General features: G+C 45.3%; 1 protein-coding gene across 2 annotated transcripts in view; it reads right to left on the bottom strand.

Moving 5' to 3' along the window:
* The window catches only part of nup85 (nucleoporin 85), a 48114-nt gene extending 34097 nt beyond the window's left edge, over positions 1-14017 (bottom strand). The window contains exons 1-9 of one of the 2 annotated variants that reach the window (XM_078570633.1): positions 13878-14017; positions 12908-12998; positions 10567-10726; positions 8919-8995; positions 5968-6011; positions 4829-4898; positions 3836-3957; positions 3045-3179; positions 1266-1388 (exon numbers count right to left, since the gene is read on the bottom strand). In XM_078570633.1, coding sequence (XP_078426759.1) covers positions 1266-1388; positions 3045-3179; positions 3836-3957; positions 4829-4898; positions 5968-6011; positions 8919-8995; positions 10567-10726; positions 12908-12998; positions 13878-13937 — 882 coding nt within the window. In that variant the 5' untranslated portion in view covers positions 13938-14017. The remainder of the gene's footprint in view (positions 1-1265; positions 1389-3044; positions 3180-3835; positions 3958-4828; positions 4899-5967; positions 6012-8918; positions 8996-10566; positions 10727-12907; positions 12999-13877) is intronic. The other variant, XM_078570634.1, reaches the window with a different exon arrangement.
* Positions 14018-22553: the final 8536 nt, after the last annotated feature.

Raw genomic sequence — 22553 nt, 5'->3', positions numbered from 1 at the left:
GTTCTCTAGTCAAAGAAACACGTCCTGCAGCCATCTAAGGATTCCACGAGATTCATCCTGGCGAGACTGGGGGAAGATTAGTCATCAGAACAGGCTTCACTGCTGGTGGTGGCTTAAGGAACTCTTCGAAAACTGAGGAAAGCGTCCGGAAATGGTCACTCGAAGTTACTACTCAGCGAAACGGGGATACAGGAAGCCATTGGGATCTGGCAGCAACTGTGGACTGTTTGCTAAAAGGATTGTAATTCCGTGGAGAGTGTGATGGGTGAGAAGTATAAAAGGGAACGTCACTTTCTGAAGATTAAAGTATAAGTTACCTACAAAACAAAAATATTGTTTAGGCAACAGTGTTTTTAGTCATTTGTTACAGCAGAAGTTTTAAACTGAAAAATCTTGATGTGTCATTCTTTCAGCTATTAACCGGAAGTCTGAATTTCTTTTTAAACATTTTTGGTCTCCACAGAGATTGTAACACCATCTTTAGGTAAGGAGGTCAAAACTGCACACAGTATTCCTGATCTCAGCAAGGCCCTAAACAACTGAAGTAAGACTTCACTCTTATACTCTAATCCCATTGTAACAAAAGGTTAACATGCCATTTGTTTTCCTAATTTCTTGCTGGACCTGCATGTTAATTTTGTGATTTGTGTACAGGTTCCTGAATACTGACATTTCCTCGTCTCTCACCTTTTAAAAAAAATTATGTTTTTCTATCTTTCCTATTGAAATGGATATCATATTTCTCAATATTATATTACATCTGCTTTATTCTTGCCCACTCACTTAACCTGTCTATAATACCTCTGCAGCCTCTTTGCGTCTGCCTCACGGATTACTTTCACTGAGATGACTGATTCTGGTAAATTGCAGATGGTCACATAAATCAAAATGGGAGGACTATTAAAAATTTGGGAGCCTGAGGCACGAAAGGGGACCCAGGTAACAGGTTTACACCAAAGAAAAGGGACTGCAGTAGTCGGTGTAAAGTGTGGTCAAACAATAATTAGATGACTTCTGAAGTAAATGGGAAGTGAGATTTGATGACAAGGTGCTGATCCTAATGGCTTTTTCCTGTCCCAAAAAAGTTTGTGTTCTATCAGTCTGTGAGAGCTCCACAAATAGCACGCTGCTGGGAGTGGGTGTTCTTGTTGGCTTTTTTATGATTGAGATACTGAGAGCGTGAGTTCCAAAATTCTCAGAAAGAGTTCCACTTTACAGGCCAGGATATCATTGAATCAGAGCTCAGCAGTGGCCTTCTTTCTTACCTTACAAATTAGCAGTAGTTCACCAGTTGATGCAAAAGTTCCCTCTTTCAGGCATCGGTTACACTCCTCTTGCCAGTGACGCCATTTCAACTCGAACTCTGTTACCGTCTGGTTACTGCCATACTAAGGTGAGGTAAAGCAGAATGTCAAGAAAACATGAAATGGTTCAGTATTCACAAAGACAGTAACATTTCCACAGAAAATGTCTTTGCCCTAATAATTAAGTCATCAGACAGTGGCAGGACACAACACATTAAAACTTGAGCATTAGGTTCATGTGAATGAAAATGCTCCAAGTTCCCAAGTGAGCTAAGGCAACAGCTCATGTAGGACCGAACCACAGAGCCTGGGTCCCAAATTGAATCCCCAATTAATGTTGGGTCAGCTAATCTTATCTGGGATGGCAGTAAGAATATTACAATCAGCCTGAGCTGTGAGGAGGAGCAGAAGCAATCAGCCCACTCCAGATCAGTAATCAATGCAGCCAGAGGGACAGGTTCAGTCTTGACTGGGATGTTCTCCATGGTCAAATAGCCTAGTTAGGCTCACAAGGCAGAACAGCCACTCCAACGATGCAGAGGACATCTGGAACCAGCCTTCGACTGCAATAAAACCAGCCTAGTACGTCACTTCTTAGTAAACACACCTATTTTACCAGTGAAGCCTTCCAATCCCTGACAAAAAGGAAACAACTGCCCAACTTCCTAACCTTCCATCAGTCCAGTTGCAAGATCTTGGGTGGACGAGGGACAGTGAGGGGTCTCTAACACTTTTCTTGTTTTGAGCTATGCAGTTGTGTCCCAATGCCATGTCTGAAGTCACTGATATGAAGAATGGAGTATTCCTGTTTCGGGATGATTTAGCACAGAGGAAACCGCACTAAGAGTAGCTCTCAGCAAAATTCCCCATCAATCAACAAAATTCAGACAAGCCAAAGCACTCAATCTGAAACATAAGCACAACTAGGACCGGGTTACCTGGGGTTGAGAGGCTGGATTAGACGTGGAGCTAGGGTAGACACCCATGCTGTATACAACACCCGAGAAGCACAGAAAACAGACTCGCCCACCCGGTGCTCTCACTTCCCTCTACTCAGCATTCTCTCCCTCTTGATGTCACAACACAGATCAGCAAGTAAGCAGGTGAGGAGACAGGTTTGGACACGACCTTTTCAAATCCTAGACAGAAATTGAAAGCCATCCAGATTGATGGATGAAAGCTTCGTTTGACTGCTGCAGTAATGTTTGCCTGTAAATTGAATTTGGCCAGTCCCTTATTCCACACACAAAACTGCATCAACCCAGGCTCACAGCAAGAGAGTCATGGGTATAATCTTTGATTATCCAGTCCGTTTTCTAATCTTAGCTGAGCAGTAGCAGTTGGGATGGGACAATTGATCTCAGCAGCCCAAACTTGGGGAGATGCAGAGAATAAATCAGCAGGAACACTGATCACAGTCCAGCTGTCCCAGGTTGGTGCACAAGCCTGTAGGTGACAGAAAAGCTGGGAACTGGTCTGTGCTGCTGATCTGATGCTCACAGTTAAGGGTCACACATAAATAATGGCCACTTAAAAGGAGATACCAGGCAAAAGTCAGAGCTGGAAGAAATATACTTCAGCAGCAGTCACCACCTGAGGGAAGAGAGAAAATTGACAAAAAAATATAACCATTCAGCACAGGATATAAAAGGCCCCTTGGAATTCTACTCGAAAGCGAGTCAGCTTCTTCAGAGCACAACAGGAGGGGAGGGAGCAAAGAAAACCAACTTGGTAACATACAAAGAAAATGGGCATCTTCCTCATCAGATCATCCATACATATGTACGTGGAACGGTTTGCAGGTTGAGTCACAGCCTTCTTAGCCAGCATCTGTCGAGCTTCCTCCAATCGACCTTGTAGAACATAGCCAGTAACCTAGAAAATTACAAGCAAGAACGTCAGACCTGAACCTCTCCAGCTCAGAAATACTCCCACTCCAAGAGACTAGGTACTTCACATCAGCCTTTCGTTCCCTCCCCGGGGGCCAAACTCCTGCCCCCACCCCCAGAGCCAGAACCAAAGCCTCATTATGATTGCCATTTCTCACCAGAAACCTGAATGTACGGCTCTAAATAAGGATAACCACCAGACTGTAATTATTTCACGTTAGCTGAAGTCAGGTATTTGAAATTCTCTGCAGGTATCTAGCCAGGGCACTGTCCAACAGCTGTCATTGCCTAAGATAGGGAAGTGCACTATTCCAAATAACCACTTTCCATATGTAAACTAGACAGTCTCAGCAAGCTATTCAACGATGGGGGCCCTCACGATGAAAACACAACTTGTCAGCACAGGGCACCAGATAATGATCAGGAATGGGAGGTGTGGCCCATTCAATTCCCCTCGCTATCCCAGGACAGTGGTTACATGTAGTGCCCCAGCTGAGGCAAGGGCTGGACCGGGTCTGCCCAGTGTGACCCAGTAACACAGAAGGTGCTTTAGGATTGTGAACTTATTCTTTGGAACTACAATCTCAGCCACTATCAGCTCCATCAAACCAGGGCTCCTGGCAGCACCAGGTCAGCACTCACCACATTCCAGTAGTACAGGTGTTCCACAGGGTTTTCAGAATCCAGGACCTGATCAGTCATAGCATCCACCTGGCAAATGTGTACTCTGATCCAGTCCAGAAGAAGTGACAGGAGAGAACCAGCTGCAATCAGACATTACTGCCTTAGTATTTCCACAAAGCATGGTTGTAGCATCCAGTTAAAACAATTCTGAGTCACAACCCATTGCTGCAGCCGAATCCTAGTTTCACGTTCCTGCTGGGGTACAGGTCCCACAGACTCCAGTAAGTTTATGTTCCTGTTGGGATGCAGGTACCACAGGTTCCTGCTCCTGCTGAGGTACAGGCCCTACAGGCTCTGGCAGTCCTCTGGCATATTTCATACTCAAGCCAGACAATGGCAGCGACAGGCTATTCAACCAGAGGGCATCATAACCAGCTTAACCCTGGTCAACATCCATACATTCCATTCACACAGCAACCAAGAGCAGGGGCTGTGATGGAATCTTCTCCTCTTTTCCCCAGTAGAATCACTCCTGTTGTCTCAGCTAACCCTTCGAATATGGAGATGCCAGCCTAGCGAGTTCTGGCCCACACAACCCTCGGTGATGCCTGCACTCCAGGCAACACAAGGCGGCTGAAAGTTTTTATTTCTACTAACTTTAGTCATCTAGTGGTTGTGGTACTGGACAAACAACCCTTCAGGTTGTGAATTCAAATCCCACCCAGACAAGTTGTGAAATTGAATTACTAATTTGTGGACTGGATCCAGAGAATCACTGTGAAGGTATCGGCTTGTTGTAAAAACTCAAATGGTTCAATGGGTGCTCTTCAGGGTAAAGCACCTGCCACTCGAGCTCCACATCCACACCATCACTGACTGTCCTGAGAATGGGTAACTGATGGATCCTTGCCAAGTGTCAGTGTCACCCATTTCCCAAAAACAGATAGAGAAAAAGTTAAATCAAACTAAGTCAAGCACTGCAAGGCCACACAGGCAGCTTCCCAGCCTCACCTTGAGCTGCCTCAATGAAAAGGATCTCGCACAGATTCCAGATCAGCTCCATCGCAGACAGAATTGAAACCTGCCATTAAAAGAGGAAACCCTGCTGTTACCCTCAGTCAGCACGCAACACTTTACTCCAAAAACTGAAACTACTTTAAGAATACACAGGGCCTGGACACTGCAGTGAGTTAGACATTCAGGGGCTGAACTCAGATTCAGTCAAGACCAAAGAGATGCAGTTCTCCTTCCATCTCCTAGCTGAAAGGATTCCCATGTGAGATGAGTTTGGACAGCTTCAGTACAGAAAACAGGTTTCTATGGTATCAACTAACCCATGCTGCATCTGCCCTGGGAGTGCTTGATGGGGACAGTGTTAAGGAAGTTTCACTCTGCATTGAACCCAGTCCTGTACCTGCCCTGGGAGTTTGATGGGACTGTATAGAAGGGGCTTTACCCTGTACCTAACCTCGTAGTGTACCTGCCCTGGGAGTGTTTGGTCTGAATTACAATGTTTTATTCACCACAAATTTTTCAATTCTGAGGCAGATATACACTCTTACTAGCTTGTATATTCTTTGCTATTCTTGGTTCTGGACTGATTCCAGAATGAGCCTCCCCTGAAGGACAATGTAAATTAACGTGGTCAGAGTTCCTTAGAAATTCATGTCACTCTCAAAGATTTAGGCTCAAATTTAGCTGAGTTCAGCTGGCTCTCAGCAGCTGGTCTATCCTGAATGTGGACTGTGAAAGCCCAGATAGGACAGTGAGGCCATTACTCCAGCCTCAGGTAAACACAGTATATGTAGGCGAGACTTGCTTACAACACTGTGGCTCGGAGTCTGTGCCCACGGAGCCTGTACTCTGGCGAGGGGTCAGCATCTTTAGAAAAGAAACAAAATCGAGGTAAATTAGTGAAAAGCAGCCATAGCTCCCCTGGCCACTCCAGTGGTACAGTACCTTACAGCCTGAATGCTCTACAGCCCTGGAAGGGAGCAGCAGCATCAACATTGCTCACATCGTGAAAATAACTCATTTGCAATCCTAGTGCAACACAAAACAATCTATCTGCAATAGATATGCATCTTAGGAATCACCTCCTCCTCAGCCCAACCAAACATTAACTAAACATTGCTCGAGGGTTCTCGTACCTGATTCTCATACTGTGTTGAGATAGCTGGATCCTGAGAGAAAACTGAGAAAAGAAAAATAAATGTTATTGTAGATACCGCTCACTAAAATCATCAGACATGCAAAACGTAGGCACAGAAGGCAGTGCAGAGAAGGACACCAAAACTGACCAAGCCTAAGTTTGGTGCAGAGAAGGACACCAAAACTGACCAAGCCTAATGGGATGATCTTTGATGAAAGTGGTTTTCAGAAGTGTATGATTGGATACAAGGGAATGTAGTGGCATGTATGCATTCTTGGAAACTGGTTGATAAAGCGTCTCAAGAGAAGCTTGTTACAAAAATTCCACATGGATCAATAAGCAGAGAACATGGATTTAAGAGGATTGACAAAATATCCAGGAAAGATAAGGAGAGTTTCTTTTTGTTACTCAGCAAGTTGTTGTGATCTGGAGATCACTGTTTGAAAGGGGAGTGGAAGCAGATTCAATAGTAACTTTCAGAAGGGAATTGGATCAAAACTTGAAAGGAAAGAATTGCAGGGTTATTGGGAAAAAGCAGGCAAGTGGGATTAATTGGATAGTTCTTTCAAAGAGCTGGCACAGGCACAATGGGCCAAATGGCCTCCATCTATGCTGTTATTGTTTCAGCTGCCTGGGCTCTGAGCCCTGGAATTTTCTCCCCAAACTTCTCCACCTCTCTCTCTCCCTTGGCTCTTTTAACATGTTCCTTAAAACCGACCTTTTTGACTGATCTTTCAGTCATCTGCCCTGATATCTCCTTTTCTGGTTCCTTTTCAACATTTAATTGCTACAGCTCTAGTTCAGCATCTTGAGATCGTGGCTATGTTAAAGGCACTATATAAATACAAGTTGTAGTTGTATGATTCTAAGAGGGAATGTAACAACATCGATAGAAAGCTGACAAGCAACAAGAGACAAAGAATTAAGGTGAATGAGTGTTGCTTGGTTTGGATCAATCCAGTCATTAATGACAACTGCTCTGTACACTAGGACTTTTGTTTTTGCAGAGAGTCTTTGTTGTCAAACACTTGTTGCTGGAGTTTGAAGGCAGCTGAACTAGCACAGCTGATCCTGTGTTGGATCTCCTAGTCAATGGTAGCCTTTTGAGAGAGATGGCTGCCAAGGTATGGGGAATATTCAACATATTCCTGGGGATTTTTTAACAAAAACAGAATTACCTGGAAAAACTCAGCAGGTCTGGCAGCTTCGGTGGAGAAGAAAAGAGTTGACGTTTCGAGTCCAATGACCCTTCAACAGAACTGAGTGTAGTTAGGAGAGGGGTGAAATATAAGCTGGTTTAAGGTGGGGGGCGGGGGGAGAGAAGTTGAGGGTGGGGTGGTTGTAGGGACAAGCAAGCAGTAATAGGAGCAGATAATATTTCACCCCTCTCCTAACTACACTCAGTTGTGTTGAACAGTTGGACTCGAAACGTCAGCTCTTTTCTTCTCCACCGATGCTGCCAGACCTGCTGAGTTTTTCCAGGTAATTCTGTTTTTGTTTTGGATTTCCAGCATCCGCAGTAGTTTTTTGATTTTTTAACATATTAGAGGAACATCAATGTAAAAATTCTCACCATGGAGTGAGGAGAGGAATTAGAAGAAATTTATTTCCACGAGGGTTTCTGAAGCCTTGAATACTTTGCCACAGGGAGCAGTTGAGGGAAAGACAACCCAACCATTAAGGGAAAAAGAGAATAAGTATCTAAAGCAGGTGACATGATGAGTTGAATGGTCTCCTTTTGTACTGTGCACAATTCTATAGAATGAGCCATGATAAAACATTTAAGAAGCTCAAACACTACAGTTTAGAAAAAATTAGATAAAGGAAGGATATAAAACAGTACGTTGTATTGAGTAAACCTTGAATGGTAATTAATTCAAGAAAGGACCAAAGGACATAAATTTAAATGTGCAAAAAGGAAATTTAAACAGCTATAAGGAAGATCCTCTTAACCCAGAGTGGGATACATATGGAATAGAATTGCCGCAGAGTAGATGAGGCATGTTCAAGAAGCTCGATGTTAAGAATGTTTACAAAATTATAAGTGGCATGGACAGAGTAGATAGTCAGAAGCTTTTTCCCAGGGTGGAAGAGTCAATTACTAGGGGACATAGATTTAAGGTGAGAGGAGAAAACTTTAGAGGAGATGTGCAGGGCAAGTTTTTTACGCAGAGGGTAGTGAGTGTCTGGAATTCGCTGCCAGAGGAGGTGGTGGAAGCAGGTACGATAGTGGTGTTTAAGAGGCAGCTTGACAAATACCTGAATAGGAAGAGAATAGAGGGATACGGACCCCAGAAGTGCAAAATGTTTTCGTTTGACAGGCAATATGATCGGCGCAGGCTTGGAGGGCCGAAGGGCCTGTTCCTGTGCTGTACTTTTCTTTGAAAAAAAAAATGGGAGATTCTGGGTATCGGAGAAATGGATTTCAATGGGCTGAATGGACTTCTCGAATCTTTGACTTTCACTAAATACATACACAGTCATTAGACAGCAAACAGAAGCAGGATTCACACCTGCCTAAGTAAAGGGAGTGGAGACCAACTTCAGCACCCCCCCCACCCTCACCCCCACCCCACCACTTGCAATTAGTTAAATCCACACAAATTATGGGATTTCCTATTCTGCATGGCTCAAGTACTCACTGGATAAGCTTGTTCCTCTCCCTTCATCCCACCACTCAGTCACACAGAGAGTCAACTACTCCCTGTATAAACTCACTGAGCTATTGTGGAAGCTGTAAGCGGCCTGTTATGGGACAGGAGCAGATAACTTATAAAACAGTGCCTTCCACGAGAAAGGAAATGAGCAGGTTTTTTTTTTACCAATTTAAAAAGCACAATGCACAGGAGGAGTGAGTGACATTGCTTTCTGAAACCCCTGATATTTTGATGGCTGGTATGTAATGAATTTCTCTGCAGTAAAATCTTCACATTGTGATTTGCAGCTTACCAGTTCCTGCAGCTCTGTGCAGTTCTTCCAGGTAAGCTCTTATCACCGAGCGATAGTTCCTGCTAATAGAGACTAACCTGCAACAAAAATCATCCGTTACCACATGGGAATAACACATTACCCACTCTCCCCATCTCCCACGCCACCCCCACTCCAGGGGATGCCAAAGCAGCTGGAGTACTTCCAGGTAAACAAGGGCTTCATCACATGATGATATAAGAGTTCAAAAAAATGGTAAATCTGGAACATTAATACAGATTAAACCTGACACTTTGATAAGGACCTAAAATAGAAACTGTTGAAAGCCACATTTAGGGTAATGACAGGAAGGAATCAACATGCGGAGTTGAGCTCGACTGACTGGAGTGTGGGTATTTTTCTAAACAGCTGAACAAGAATAGGCTAAACCGTCTCTCATCTCAATCGATCTCATGAATTAGATCGGATACCTCAGTCGAGGCCAAAAATCAAAGCACAGCTTCGCTCCTCATAACGGTTCAGTGCTATCCTAGAAACTGCCTTTATCCAGCCATTAAGGCAGCTAACTCCTGGTGTCTGACCAAGGCTCTGTGCAACTGAAGCATAACTTCCACTCATTTGTATTCCAACAAAAATTCTATCCTTTGATATATACAGCGCAAAGCTGAAGCCCTGGTACAGATGCTTGGGGAACATCAAGTCACATCCCGCCAATCAAGACGACCTAACATTTATCTCAACCCTGTCTCCCAACCAATTTCCAACTCGTATCACAAGGTTACCTTTATAATTCTGTGCTCGTTCATTTTGTTAATCATCTCATGCTGAACTTGATCATTTGAAAGCCCATGGAGACTCCATCCACAGGCATTCCCCATTAATGACCTCATCAAAAGATTCAACTAAATCAATCCAACATGGCCTACTATTCACAAATCCACACTGAGTCTTTCTGATCAGTCTAAATTTTGTCTAAGTGCTCAGTCACTGTCTCTAAACCCACAGCTAAGTTGAGCTGATGGTGTGTTGTTACCTGGTTTCGCTTTCCCACTCTTGACATTTGTAATTTTCCATAATAAAAACAGAATACGCCAGAAATAATGAGTGCTTTCAAAATGTTTTGTTTTTATTTCAGATTCCCAGTATGCTCAGTATCTTCTTCATGTTTGTAATTTTCCAAATGTTTTATTCCTTATGCTAGCTGCGTGTGTCTGCAGGACTCTGATTTGGGCAATAGTCACCATCTTGTCCTCATGCCCTGATGGTGTTTCTCTTCACACTTCATTTTTCATCCTTTGTGTTTAATTTCTTTCAGATATTTTATTATCTTTTTCCATTGATGGCCTGACAAGGCAGCTATTAGAGGGCAACAATGGACTTTGGCATCCTCACAACCTAACCTTCACGTTTTCCCACAGCACAGTCACCATACCTTATAATAATCTGCTATACATGAAGTGTTTTGAGATGCATCCAGGAAGCTTGATAAAGTGCAGAATAAATGCAAGTCTGTCTTTCTTATACCCACTACCCCATACTGCATCAAGGGAGCAAAATTATCCCCACTTCATTCATATCAATTTGTTACAAAGAGTGAACTACCTAAAGATAGGGGCCCACAGACTACACTTCAAAAGAAAACAAAATCTAGAAATCAGTTTCTACTCACTCCGTTTTCTGGGTAGTGCAATCCATCTGGGATTTCTGAAGTGTCATGAAAATGCCGTGTGATTCATTGAAAAGTTTACTCAGAATTGGCGAGTAAACATCCTTATCATTGTGGACAACTTGAATGAAGGGCAGCCTCGAGGAACTGCCAAGGGCACTCTCTGGAACACAAAGAAGAGCTGGGAACTGGAACTGTACAGTCCACACAAAGCATACCAGACACAGCAAATGCTCTTTAACTACAATCGATTGACAGAATAATTTGAAACCACAATCTGCACAGCACTAAATCCTGAACCTGAAAGATCCAAAATTCAATCCCTAATCTGCTCTCATGGTTGATCCAAACCAGAGTGCAATTAGCCTCCAAAATGTTTACAGCACAGGAGGCCATTCAGCTCTTAGCTGGAGCAATCCAATACTAATCCCCACTCTCCCACACACATCCTGTAGTCCTTTAACAATCCAAACTACTTTCACTGCCCCACTCTCTCCCCATAGCCCTGTATTAGTCCCAAACAAATCGCAGCGCTTTGTTTTCTCCCCATAGCCCAGCATCAATTCAAACTAGTCCCACTGCTCAATCCGTTTTTCAACAATTTTCCAATTGTATCCATCTCTGCTGTTCCCTTCAGCAAAGTATTCCACTTTCTATTGACCTTCAAGTCCTGTGATGCCCTTTTGTAACTAACTTTCCAAACAGAGGAAGTTAAGGCCAATAACTTCCAAACTCGGCGGCGTGGGGGAGGATGCTCTGGGGGAGGATACGCTGGGGGCCCGCCCACCCAAGTCCCCAGGTAAGGCTTGCACGGGAATTGCCTGGGAAGTTCAAACTTCTGTTGGACAATTGCCCTGCAATGGGAACCATCCAAAACTCTGATTTAAATTGCAAACTTTGGATGATTCCAACTGTCTTACAGCAATGGTTACCCAGAAAAAGTTAGAGCAATTAAAACCACTTCCAACTCCAGGGTAACTATAGCACTGACCCTGACCCTCCACTAGAAATCCCAACTAACACCATCCCCCCGACCCCAACCAACTATCCCCACAAGAACATCCGACTACACCTCCCCCCCCAGCTACCCCCAAGCCCCCCCCACCCCACCCCCCCCCCCACAGCTACCCCCACCCCGCCCCCCCACCACCCGACCTTTCACCCCCAACCACCCGGCCTCCCACCCCGCCCCCCCACCACCCGACCTTTCACCCCCAACCACCCGGCCTCCCACCCCTGACCACCCGGCTTCCCCCACACCTCCTGCCTACCCACCCCTCCATCCCACAATTTAACTTATACACTTACCTTCTTCCTGGCTTCTCAAAGTGGCTGAGCCTTTAAACCTACCTGCTTTACAGCAGCTGCTGAAGTAAAAAAGGGGTGTGGCTTCCTTACCCTCAACACAAGGCCTCGGGAACCTGCTGCACTACACCGTTCTTACCCAGCCCGAGTCAGAAGGTTGGGCGAGAAAGGTGTCACTGCATTTCAGGGTAAGTAACTGTGATCGCCACTCCATGGAAGTCACAGCCCATTTAGTGCTAGTATCTCAAGTCTCATAACTGGAGTACCCCAATCACACTGTGGATCTGGTTTAAATATCCTTACCAAACCAGGCTCCCAAAAACAGCAGTCTGTACTTAAACAGGGAGGTCCTCGCGCTTAACATTAATCCACTTCTCTACAATCTGTTCTCTATAGAGGGTCTGACAGACCTGGGTCCTTCCTGCATTTTATATTCCAGGATATTTCCATTCTTGATGAAATGGTCATTCATAGAGATTCTCATTTCAAATAAAGGGAAAAATATAAAAAGGATATTTAGAAATAGAATTGGAGTTAATTGTGTCAGGACAGATTAATGAAATGATATACCACAGGAGGCAGCTATTTGATCCATTTTGCCTGTGCTGGAGCAATCCAATTAGTTCCACTTATCTGATTTTTCCTCATGCTCTCCAATTTATTTTTCTTTCAAGTGTTTTTCCAATTCTCTTTTGAAAAATTATGATTGAATCTGCTTCCGTCATCCTTTCAGGCTATTCATTCCGTATCACAGCAACTAGCCGCATAAATATTTTGCCCCACGTTGTTTCTGGTTCTCTTTTCAATCGCTTTAAATCCATGTCTGGTTACTGACTCTCCTGCCACGTGGAAATAGTTATTCCCTATTTACTCTATCACTTGTGTGGGAGCGTGTGCAAAGCATCTCCTTCTTGTCAGATTAAAACGACCGTCAGATTAAAACGATTGGGAAAAACATTATTATATTCAGCTTAGGACAAGAGCAATTTCTCATTATGTATAATTTAGAATTTTTATAAATAATCTCGTGTCACAATACCTGTCCGGTCATGCCGTGTTGGATAGAGCAACATTTGTGTAGGGCCCCATTCAAATCCAATGGGCTCTCCAGGATCCACTCCTGGAATATCCTGGAAACAGCAAAGATGACAAAAGCAATTTAATTGAAACTCCTCAGTTGAGGAAGAAATGTTTTACCTTCCCTCTGAAGAAGTGCTGCACCCTCAGAGGCCCCTTTCTCAAACAAGACGTCTGCCCCCACCAGGTGGGTGTAAAAGACCCTAGCGCACGATTGGAAGAAAAGGAGGGGAGTTCTCCCTGATATCCTGACCAATATTTGTTCAACAGCAGCACCAAGAACAGATCATCCGGCCATTATCATATGGATTGTGCACAGCAAGAATCCACACCTTGTTTTCCTCCCACCCCACCCAATGCCAGCATGGCTTTGTTTTCCCCCCCACTGCCCCTGTCCCCAAATTGGCCGTCACGTTACAACAGTAACTACACTTCAAAATGAAAAACAAACTTGCAAGGGCGGGGTGGGGGTGAGTGGGCAAATACTCTCTCTGCCTCCCTCCCCCCATCCCCCCTGTTGGATCCTGGTCACTGGTTTAGTTGGACTAATGGATCCATGTTGCACACTTCTTTTGGGATGACCGAGTCGGTACCACAGACAGAGCAGATCAGCAGATAGTTCTTATGCAGAACACATTCTATTTATTTACAAAGGAACTCAGCAGCTACTCTTGTGTATTTACAACTAAAGCCCTGTCTCTACATTACAGATACTTACTCTAGACTACTCACTACCAACTACGAAGGAAGCCTGTACTACTCTGTCATTGGATAAGGTCATGTGATCGTGTATTATAACATTCTCCTTAAAGATATATTACACATAAAATTTCCCCAATCCCAATCCCCCTCCCCTTCACCCCTTCTCTCACCCACTAACATTACTCCCACCCCATCCCCCCCCCTCCCCTTCTTCCCTCTTCCCCTCTCACCGTTGGCAACGGTTCATACTCAGTATCTAGCTCCTCCATTCTGCTCCCTGGCTGCGCCATCCGCTCATCAAGGACCCCTTTAGGGCGGCCTCACAGCTGCCTGATCAGCCGTGTCTAATCGTCACAGATCCTGGCCTGATTCCCCCATCACGATCACAGGGATCTCCAGGCCTGATTCCCCCATCAGGATCACAGGGATAACCCGGCCGAGTCCCCGGGACCTCCTGTGTGTTTCTCTGGGAACCACGGCCTGATTCCGGCTAAATTTAAACGTAATCAAACAGCGACAGTTCAAGGAAAGGCCCCCATAGGAGGCGGGAAACTGCGCTTCAATCCGCTGCCTCATGAGGTGTTAAAATTGGGAGAATGTTTCCCAGACTGAACAGCCTTACACAGTCATAATATAAAAGCTAAATACTGCGGATGCTGGAAATTTGAAACAAAAACAGAAATTGCTAGAAAAACTCAGCGACTCTGACAGTCTCTGTGGAGAGAGAAACAGAGTTAATGTTTCGAGTCCGTGTGACTCTCCCTCAGAGATAAAGAGAAGTAAAAATGTGATGAAATTTATACTGTTTAAGGTGGGTGGAGCAGGTGAAGCTGGATAGAAGGTCAGCGATAGGTGGGGGCAAAGGAGAGATTGACAAATGTCATGAATAAAAGGACAAAGGGGTGTTAATGGTAGTGGTACAGGCTAAAGGAGGTGCTGATAGTGGCATTAAGGTCAGAAAGCAGAATGTGATAATAGCAGGACAAGGGTAAGCACTCTGGAAAGAACAACATGAACAAGTGACAGATGGCCCTATTGGGGGTGGAATTGGGGGCAGTGGTGGGGAAAAAAATTGAAAATAAACTAAAAGGGGATAAAACAATGAATAAAAACGAAAATTAAAAGTAAGTGGATTAAAAATAAAAATGAATATTGAAAAAGGGATTAAAAGGAGGGTGAGAATGGAGGAGTGAGTTCATCGTCTGAAGTTGTTGAACTCAATGTTAAGTCCAGACGGCTGTTAAGTGCCTAATTGGAAGATGAGGTGCTGTTCCTCCAGTTTGCGTTGGGCTTCAGTGGATCATTGCAGCAGGCCAAGGACGGATGTTTGGGCATGAGAGCAGGATGGTGTGTTGAAATGGCAAGCAATTGGAAGGTCTAGGTTATGCTTGTGGACAGACCGAAGGTGTTCTGACACAGCCACACTGACCAAGTCATACCATCCAGTAATGTCCCAACTCTACCACCACCATCCCTGGGTAAAGACCCAAACTGCAGTGGCACAGTGCTATAAGAACAACTTCTATTTAGATAGCTCCTTTAAGGTAATGAAACATCCCAAAGGATTTCGCTGGAGCATTTTAAAACCAAGTATGACACCAAACGTAAAGTGATATCAGGCCAGATGACCAAAAGCTTGGTCAAAGACCTAGGCTTTAAAGAATGTCTTAAAGAAAGAGAGGTACAGAAAGCAAAGAGGGTTAAGAAGGGAATTCCAAAGTTGGGCCAGCAACTGAATGCACAGCCACCAATGCACAAGAAGCCAGGATTAAAGAAGAACAGACACCTTAGAGAGTGTCAAGGCCGAGGAGGGATTTAAGAGCAAAGATGAGAATTTTAAAATCGAGACATTGCTACTCTGATTGCCAGTGCAGGTCAGCAAGCATAGGGATGATGGGTGAATGGAACTCGGTGCGAGTTATGACACAGGCAGCTGAGTTTTAGATGACCATAGGTTTACACAGGGTATAGTGTTAGAAACCACCCACTACCACGTTGGAATAGTCAAATCTAGAGATAACAAATTAACAAATTAGGACTTCAGCAGCAGCAGAGCTGTGATGGGCAAAATCAAGTGATGTTACAGAGGTTGAAGTAGGCAGTCATAGTGATGGCGCAACTATGAAGTCAGAAGCTCATCTCAGGGTGAAATGTGACACCAAAGTTGTGAAGAGACTGAATTAATCTCAAAATGTAGTCAGAAAGAGGGATGGAGTCAGTAGCTGGGAACAAAGTTTGAAACAGGGACTAAAAAGGTTGGCTTCAGTCTTCCCAATATTTAATTAGAGGAAATTTCTGTTCCTCCTGCACTAGATGCTGGATAAACAGTCTGATAATTTAGCAACATTGGAGGATTTGAGAGAGTTGGTGGTGATGTAGAGCTGGATGCTGTCAGCGTACAAGTGAAAACTAATGCTGTGCTTTTGGATGATGTCACCAAGGAGCAACATGTAGATGAGAAATAGGAGGGGACCAAAGATAGATCCTTGAGGGACACCAGAGGTAAGGATACAGAAGCGGGAAGAGAATCCATTGCAGATGATTCTCTGGTTACGTTTAGATAGATAAGAATGGAACCAGGGGAGAGTAGTCCCAGCCAACAGGGTGACAGAAGAGAAGTGCTGGATGAGGATGGTGTGGTCAACTGTCAGACAGGTCTAGAAAGATGAGGGAAAGTTATCCTTTGTCACAGTTTACTTTTGTACATAGTTGGGAGTCTTCAACATCAATTCTTGACATCATGAAGTCTCATGGCATCAGGTCAAACATGGACAAGGAAATCTCCTGCTGATGACCATGTACTGCCCTCCCTCAGCTAATAAATCAGTATTCATCTATGTTGAACACCACTTGGAAGAAGCATTGATGGTAACAAGGGCACTGAATGTATTCTGGGTGGTGGACTTCAATATCCATCAGCAAAAGTGGCTTGGTAGCACCACTACTGACTGAGCTGTCTAAGTCCTGTAGGAACTATCTGCCATACTGCGCCTGTGACAGGTGATGCGGGAACCAACCTGCTTGACCCCCTCATCGCCAATCTACCTGTCACAGAGTCATCTGTACATGACAGTATTGGTAAGAGTGACCACCACACAGTCCTTGTGGAGACAAAGCCCTGCTTTCACATTAAGGATACCCTTCAATGTGTCTTGTGGAACTACCACCATGTTTAATGGAATTGCTGGAGAACAGATTTAGCAGCTCAAAATTGGGCATCCATAAGCAGCAGCATAATTTCCCATCTATCCAGGACAAATCCAATCCAGCCAATTACCATCCCATCAGTCTACTCCCAATCATCAACAAAGTGATGGAAGGTGTTGTCAACATTGCTTTCAAGTGGCACTTACACAGCAACAACCTGCTCAATGTGCTCAGGTTGAGAACTGCCAGAACCACCAGCTCCAGATCTCACATCAGCCTTAGTCCAAACTAACAAAAGCTCAATTCCAGAGGTGAGGTGAGAATGACTGCCCTTGACGTGAAGGCAACATTTGACCGAGAGGGGCATCAAGGAGCCCTAGCAAAATTGAAGTCATTGGGAATCAGGGAAAAACGCTCCACTGCCTGGAGTCATATCAAGCACAAAGGAAGACGGTTGTGGTTGGAGACCAATCGTTTCAGCTTTAGGACATCACTGCAGGAGTTTGTCATGGTAGTGTCCTAGGCCCAACAATCTTCAGCTGCTTCATCAACGACCTTCCCGCCATCATAATGTCAGAAATGGGGATGTTCGCTGATGACTGCAACTGTTCAGATAATGAAGTAGCCTGTGCCACATCAGGCAATGACCATCTCCAACAGGAAAGAGTCTAAGCTCTCCCTTGACATTCAACAACACTACCATTGCTGAATTTCCCACCATTAACATCCTGGGTTGGGGTGGGGTGTGGCAACAGGAATAGGTCAGCGGCAGTGAATTCTCTAGTGAGTAACTTACCTCCTGGCTCACCAAACCCTGTCCACCATCAACAATGAGTCAGGAGTGTGAAGAAGCTGCATTCATCCACTTGCCTGAACACTCAAGCTCAACACCATCCTGGACAAATTAGCCCAATTGAGGGCACCCCATTCACCACCTTAAACATTCATTCCCTCTAACACCAACATACAGTGGCAGCAGTGTACCATCTACAAAACACACTGCAGCAACTCACCAAGGCTTCTTTGACAGCAACTTCCAGAGCTGTGACCTCTACCACCTAGATGGGCATGGGTGACAGATGCATGGGAACACTACCACCTGTAAGTTCCCCTCCAAGCCACACACCATCCTGACTTGGAAATATATTGCCGTCCTTCACTGTCACTGGCTAAGTTTGCAGATGACACAAAGATAGGTGGAGGGACAGGTAGTATTGAGGAGGTGAGGAGGCTGCAGAAGGATTTGGACAGGTTTGGAGAATGGGCAAAGAAGTGGCAGATGGAATACAACGTGGGGAAGTGTGAGGTCATGCACTTTGGTAGGAAGAATAGAGGCATAGACTATTTTATAAATGGGGAGAGAATTCAGAAATCTGGAGTGCAAAGGGACTTGGGAGTCCTAGTCCAGGATTCTCTTAAGGTTAACTTGCAGGTTGACGCGGCAGTTAGGAAGGCAAATGCAATGTTGGCATTTATTTTGAGAGGACTAGAGCATAAAAGCAGGGATGTGCTGCTGAGGCTTTATAAGGCTCTGGTCAGACCACATTTAGAATATTGTGAGCAATTTTGGGCCCCGTATCTCAGGAAGGATGTGCTGGCCCTGGAGAGGGTCCAGAGGAGGTTCACGAGAACGATCCCAGGAATGAAAGGCTTAACATATGAGGAACGTTTAAGGACTCTGGGTCTATACTCGATGGAGTTTAGAAGGATGAGGGGGGATCTGATTGAAACTTACAGAATACTGAAAGGCCTGGATAGAGTGGACGTGGGGAAAATGTTTCCATTAGTAGGAGAGACTAGGACCCGAGGGCACAGCCTCAGAGTAAAGGGAAGACCTTTTAGAACAGAGATGAGGAGAAAGTTCTTTAGCCAGAGAGTGGTGAATCTATGGAATTCATTGCCACAGAAGGCTGTGGAGGCCAGGTCATTGAGTGTATTTAAGACCGAGATAGATAGGTTCTTGATTGGTAAGGAGATCAAAGGTTACGGGGAGAAGGCGGGAGAATGGGGTTGAGAAACTTATCAGCCATGATTGAATGGCGGAGCAGACTTGATGGGCCGAATGGCCTAATTTCTGCTCCTATGTCTTATGGTCTTATGGATCAAAATCCTGGAACTCCCTAACAACACTGTGGGTGTACCCACACCACATGGACTGCGGCAGTTCAAAAAGGTGGGTTCATCACCATTTCCAATTAAGGATGGGCAATAAATGCTGGCCTTGCCAGCAATGCCCACATCCCATGAAAGAAAAATCACTTCATCACCACCTCAGTTCCAGTCTCCCAAACTCATTCCTCGTACCCAAATCTCAACCTTACTCCTCCCAACCTCAACCATACTGTCCTCATCTTTCAACAGTGCCAAGCCTCCACTTCCTTTGAACTTGATCATTTCTCCATTTATCTATCTACCATTGATAATCACCTCAATCCTTATGCAATGTAAGACACCTGTACCACATTCACCCACATCGAATGTACTGCACTCATGGGGTGAATGCCTCACCTTAACCCACTTACAGGTCTGTTTTTTTCACCCCTTGTTAGGATTGTGACATTGCTGGGAATCCTGCAGCGAGTAACTCACCTCCTGACTCCCCAGAGCCTGTCCACATCTTCAAGGCACAAGTCAGGAGTGTGATGGAATACTCTCCACTTGCCTGGATGAGTGCAGCTCCAACAACAGTCAAGAAGCTTGACACCACCCAGGACAAAGCAGCCTCCTTGATTGGCACACCATCCACAAATATTCACTCTCTCCACCACCGACGCACAATGGCAGCAGTGTGTACCATCTACAAGATAGACTGCAGAAACTTACCAAAGCGACTTAGGCAGTAGCTTCCAAACCCAGGACCCCTACCATCTAGAAGGACAAGGGCAGCGGACACATGGGAACACCACAATCTGGAAGTTCCCCTCCAAGCCACTCACCAGCCTAACTTGGAAATATATCACTGTTCCTTCACTGTCGCTGGGTCAAAATCCTGGAACTCCCTCCCTAAAAGCACCGTGGGTGTACCTACACCATATGGACTGCAGTGGTTCAAGAAGGCAGCTCACCACCACCTTCTCAAGGGCAATTATAGATGGGCAATAAATGCTGGCCTAGCCAGTGATGCCCACATCCCATGAATGAGTAATATTAGAAAAAAATGTTTGTCTTCCAGGATCTTCAGGCATGCAGCAAATGCCACAGGACATCCATGAGGACATTTTCTCAGAGCACCTTATTTTTAACTCTTTTGGAGTCAACCAAATAAACTAAATTAACAAAATGAGGGATAAAGTACTTATTCTTTCTAAGGAGCACACCATTACAGAACGTACAGCCACGCACCTGCACAAATTCTCGATTAGTGGCTCCATTTAGACAGTTAGTTGTATTTTCACAAGCAGACACTGATGGCAGGAACAGCTGTGCAGAGTCCATGTCAGGGAGTTCAAATCCTGGCCAAGCTCCACTCAGTAGGGCAGCTGAATCCCAGGGGTTATTATTAAGGAGAATGCTAAAGGCGCATCAGTAAGTTAACCAGGTACTGACAGATGTACCATGCATACTCTCCACAACAGTTGAGAGAATGGATGAGTAAAACTTGTAGGGCTAAAGGGATATAGTGAGGAATAAGACATTTTTTAACATTCTTTCACAGGATGTGGTGTCACTGGCCAGGGAAGCATTTATTGCCCAACCCTAATTGCCCTTGAGAGGTGGTGGTGAGCTGCTTTCATGAACTGCTGCAGTCTGTGCTGTGTGGGTACACCCACAGTGCTGTTAGGCAGTTCCAACATTTTGACTCAGCGACAGTGAAGGAACAGCGATATAGTTTTAAATCAGGGTGGTGAGTGACTCAGAGGGGAACTTGCAGGTGGTGGTGTTCCCATGCATCTGCTGCCCTTGTCCTTCTAGATGATAGTGGTCGTGGTTTTGGAAGGTGCTGTCCAAGGAGCCTTGATGAGTTGCTGCAGTATGTTTTGTAGATTGTATACACTGCTGCAACTATGTGTCGGTGGTCAAGGGAGTGAATGATTAAGGTGGGTGGGTGGGGTGCTGATCAAGCAGGCTGCTTTGTCATGGATAGTGTCGAGCTTCTTGAGTGTTGTTGGAGCTGCTCTCAACCAAGCCAGTTGAGAGTATTCCATCACATTCCTAACTTATATCTTGTAGATGGTTGGATTCTCTCTTGTTGGAAATGATCATTGCCTGGCACTTGTGTGACGCAAATGTTACTTCCCACTTATCAGCCCAAGCCTGAATGTTGTCAAGGTCTTGCTGCATTTAGTCATGGGCTGCTTCAGTTTCTGAGGAGTTATGAATGGTGCTGAACATTGTGCAATCATCAGCAAACATCCCCACTTCTGACCTTATGATGGAGGAAGGTCATTGATGAAGCAGCTGAGGATGGTTGGGCCGAGGACACTACCCTGAGGAACGCCTGCAGCAATCAACTGGGTCTAAAATGATTGGCCTCCAACAACCGCCTCCACCTTGCTTTGTTCTAGGTGTGACTCCAGCCAGTGGAGAGTTTCCCCCCGATTCCCATTGACTTCAATTTTCCTAGGACTCCTTGATGGCACACTTGGTCAAATTGATGTCAAGGGAGCTACTTTCTCCGCACTTCTAAGTTCAGTTCTTTTGTCCATGTTTGGACCAAGGTTCTAATGAGGTCAGGAGCTGAGTGGCCCTGGCCGAACCCAAACTGAGTGTCAGTGAACATGGCGTTGCAGAAGTAGTGCCGCTTGATAGCGATGTCAATGACCCCTTCAATCATTTTGCTGATGATCAAGAATAGACTGATGGGTGATAATTGGCCATGTTGGATTTGTCATGCTTTTTGTGCACAGACATACCTGGACAATTTTCCACCTTGTAGGGTAGATGCCAGTGTTGTAGCTGTACTGGAGCAGCTTGTCTACGGATGCAGCTAGTACTGGAACATAAGTCTTCGGCTCGACAGGGCTGGGTGTGCTGTTGTCATTTCTGGTACCAAGATCAATGCTGGTAGTCCATCCAGTTCCATTCCTTTTTGACTTTTCTTTCATGATTTGGTATGATTGAGTAGTTTGCTGGAGCATTTAAGAGTCAACTACATTGCTGTGGATCTGGACTCACATCTAGGCCTGATCCGGCAGACTTATTTCCAAAAAGGGTATTATTAGTGAAGCAGATGGGATTTTACGACAATCAACGATAGTTTCATAGTCAGCAATACTGAGACTAGATTTTAATTCCATTTAATTAATTGAATTTAAATTCCACCAGCTGCCGTGTTGGTATGTGAACCTGTGACCCCAGAGCATTAGCCTGAGCCTCAGGATTACTAGTAGAGTGACATTATCATGATGTTGCCCCCTTCCCATGTCCCCATCCACTCCTCCCTTCCCACTCCCCCACCCCCTCACTCTCTGTCCACCTCCCCACTCCACCCTCAACTCTCCCCCACACCATCAATCCCCCTCCCCCACACCATCCTCCCCACCCCCACACCATCACACCTCCCCCCCACACCATCACCCCCTTGCCCCCCACACCATCACGCACCTCCCCAACACCACCCTCCCACCCACACCACCCTCCCCATTACCCCACTCCCCCTCCCCATCACCCCCTCCCACTCCCCCACACCATCAGCCCCCTCCCTCACACACATACACCCCTCACCCACACCACCCTCCCCCACACCATCACCACGCCCCCTCCCCCAATCCACCATCACACCCCTCCTCCCCTTTACCCCTCTCTCCCCCTCCCTCCCC

This window comes from Cetorhinus maximus, chromosome 24 (assembly GCF_964194155.1).
Source record: "Cetorhinus maximus chromosome 24, sCetMax3.hap1.1, whole genome shotgun sequence".
NCBI lineage: Eukaryota > Metazoa > Chordata > Chondrichthyes > Lamniformes > Cetorhinidae > Cetorhinus > Cetorhinus maximus.
The sequence above is the reverse complement of the archived record's forward strand: the minus strand, read 5'-3'. Positions and strand labels throughout refer to the sequence as shown.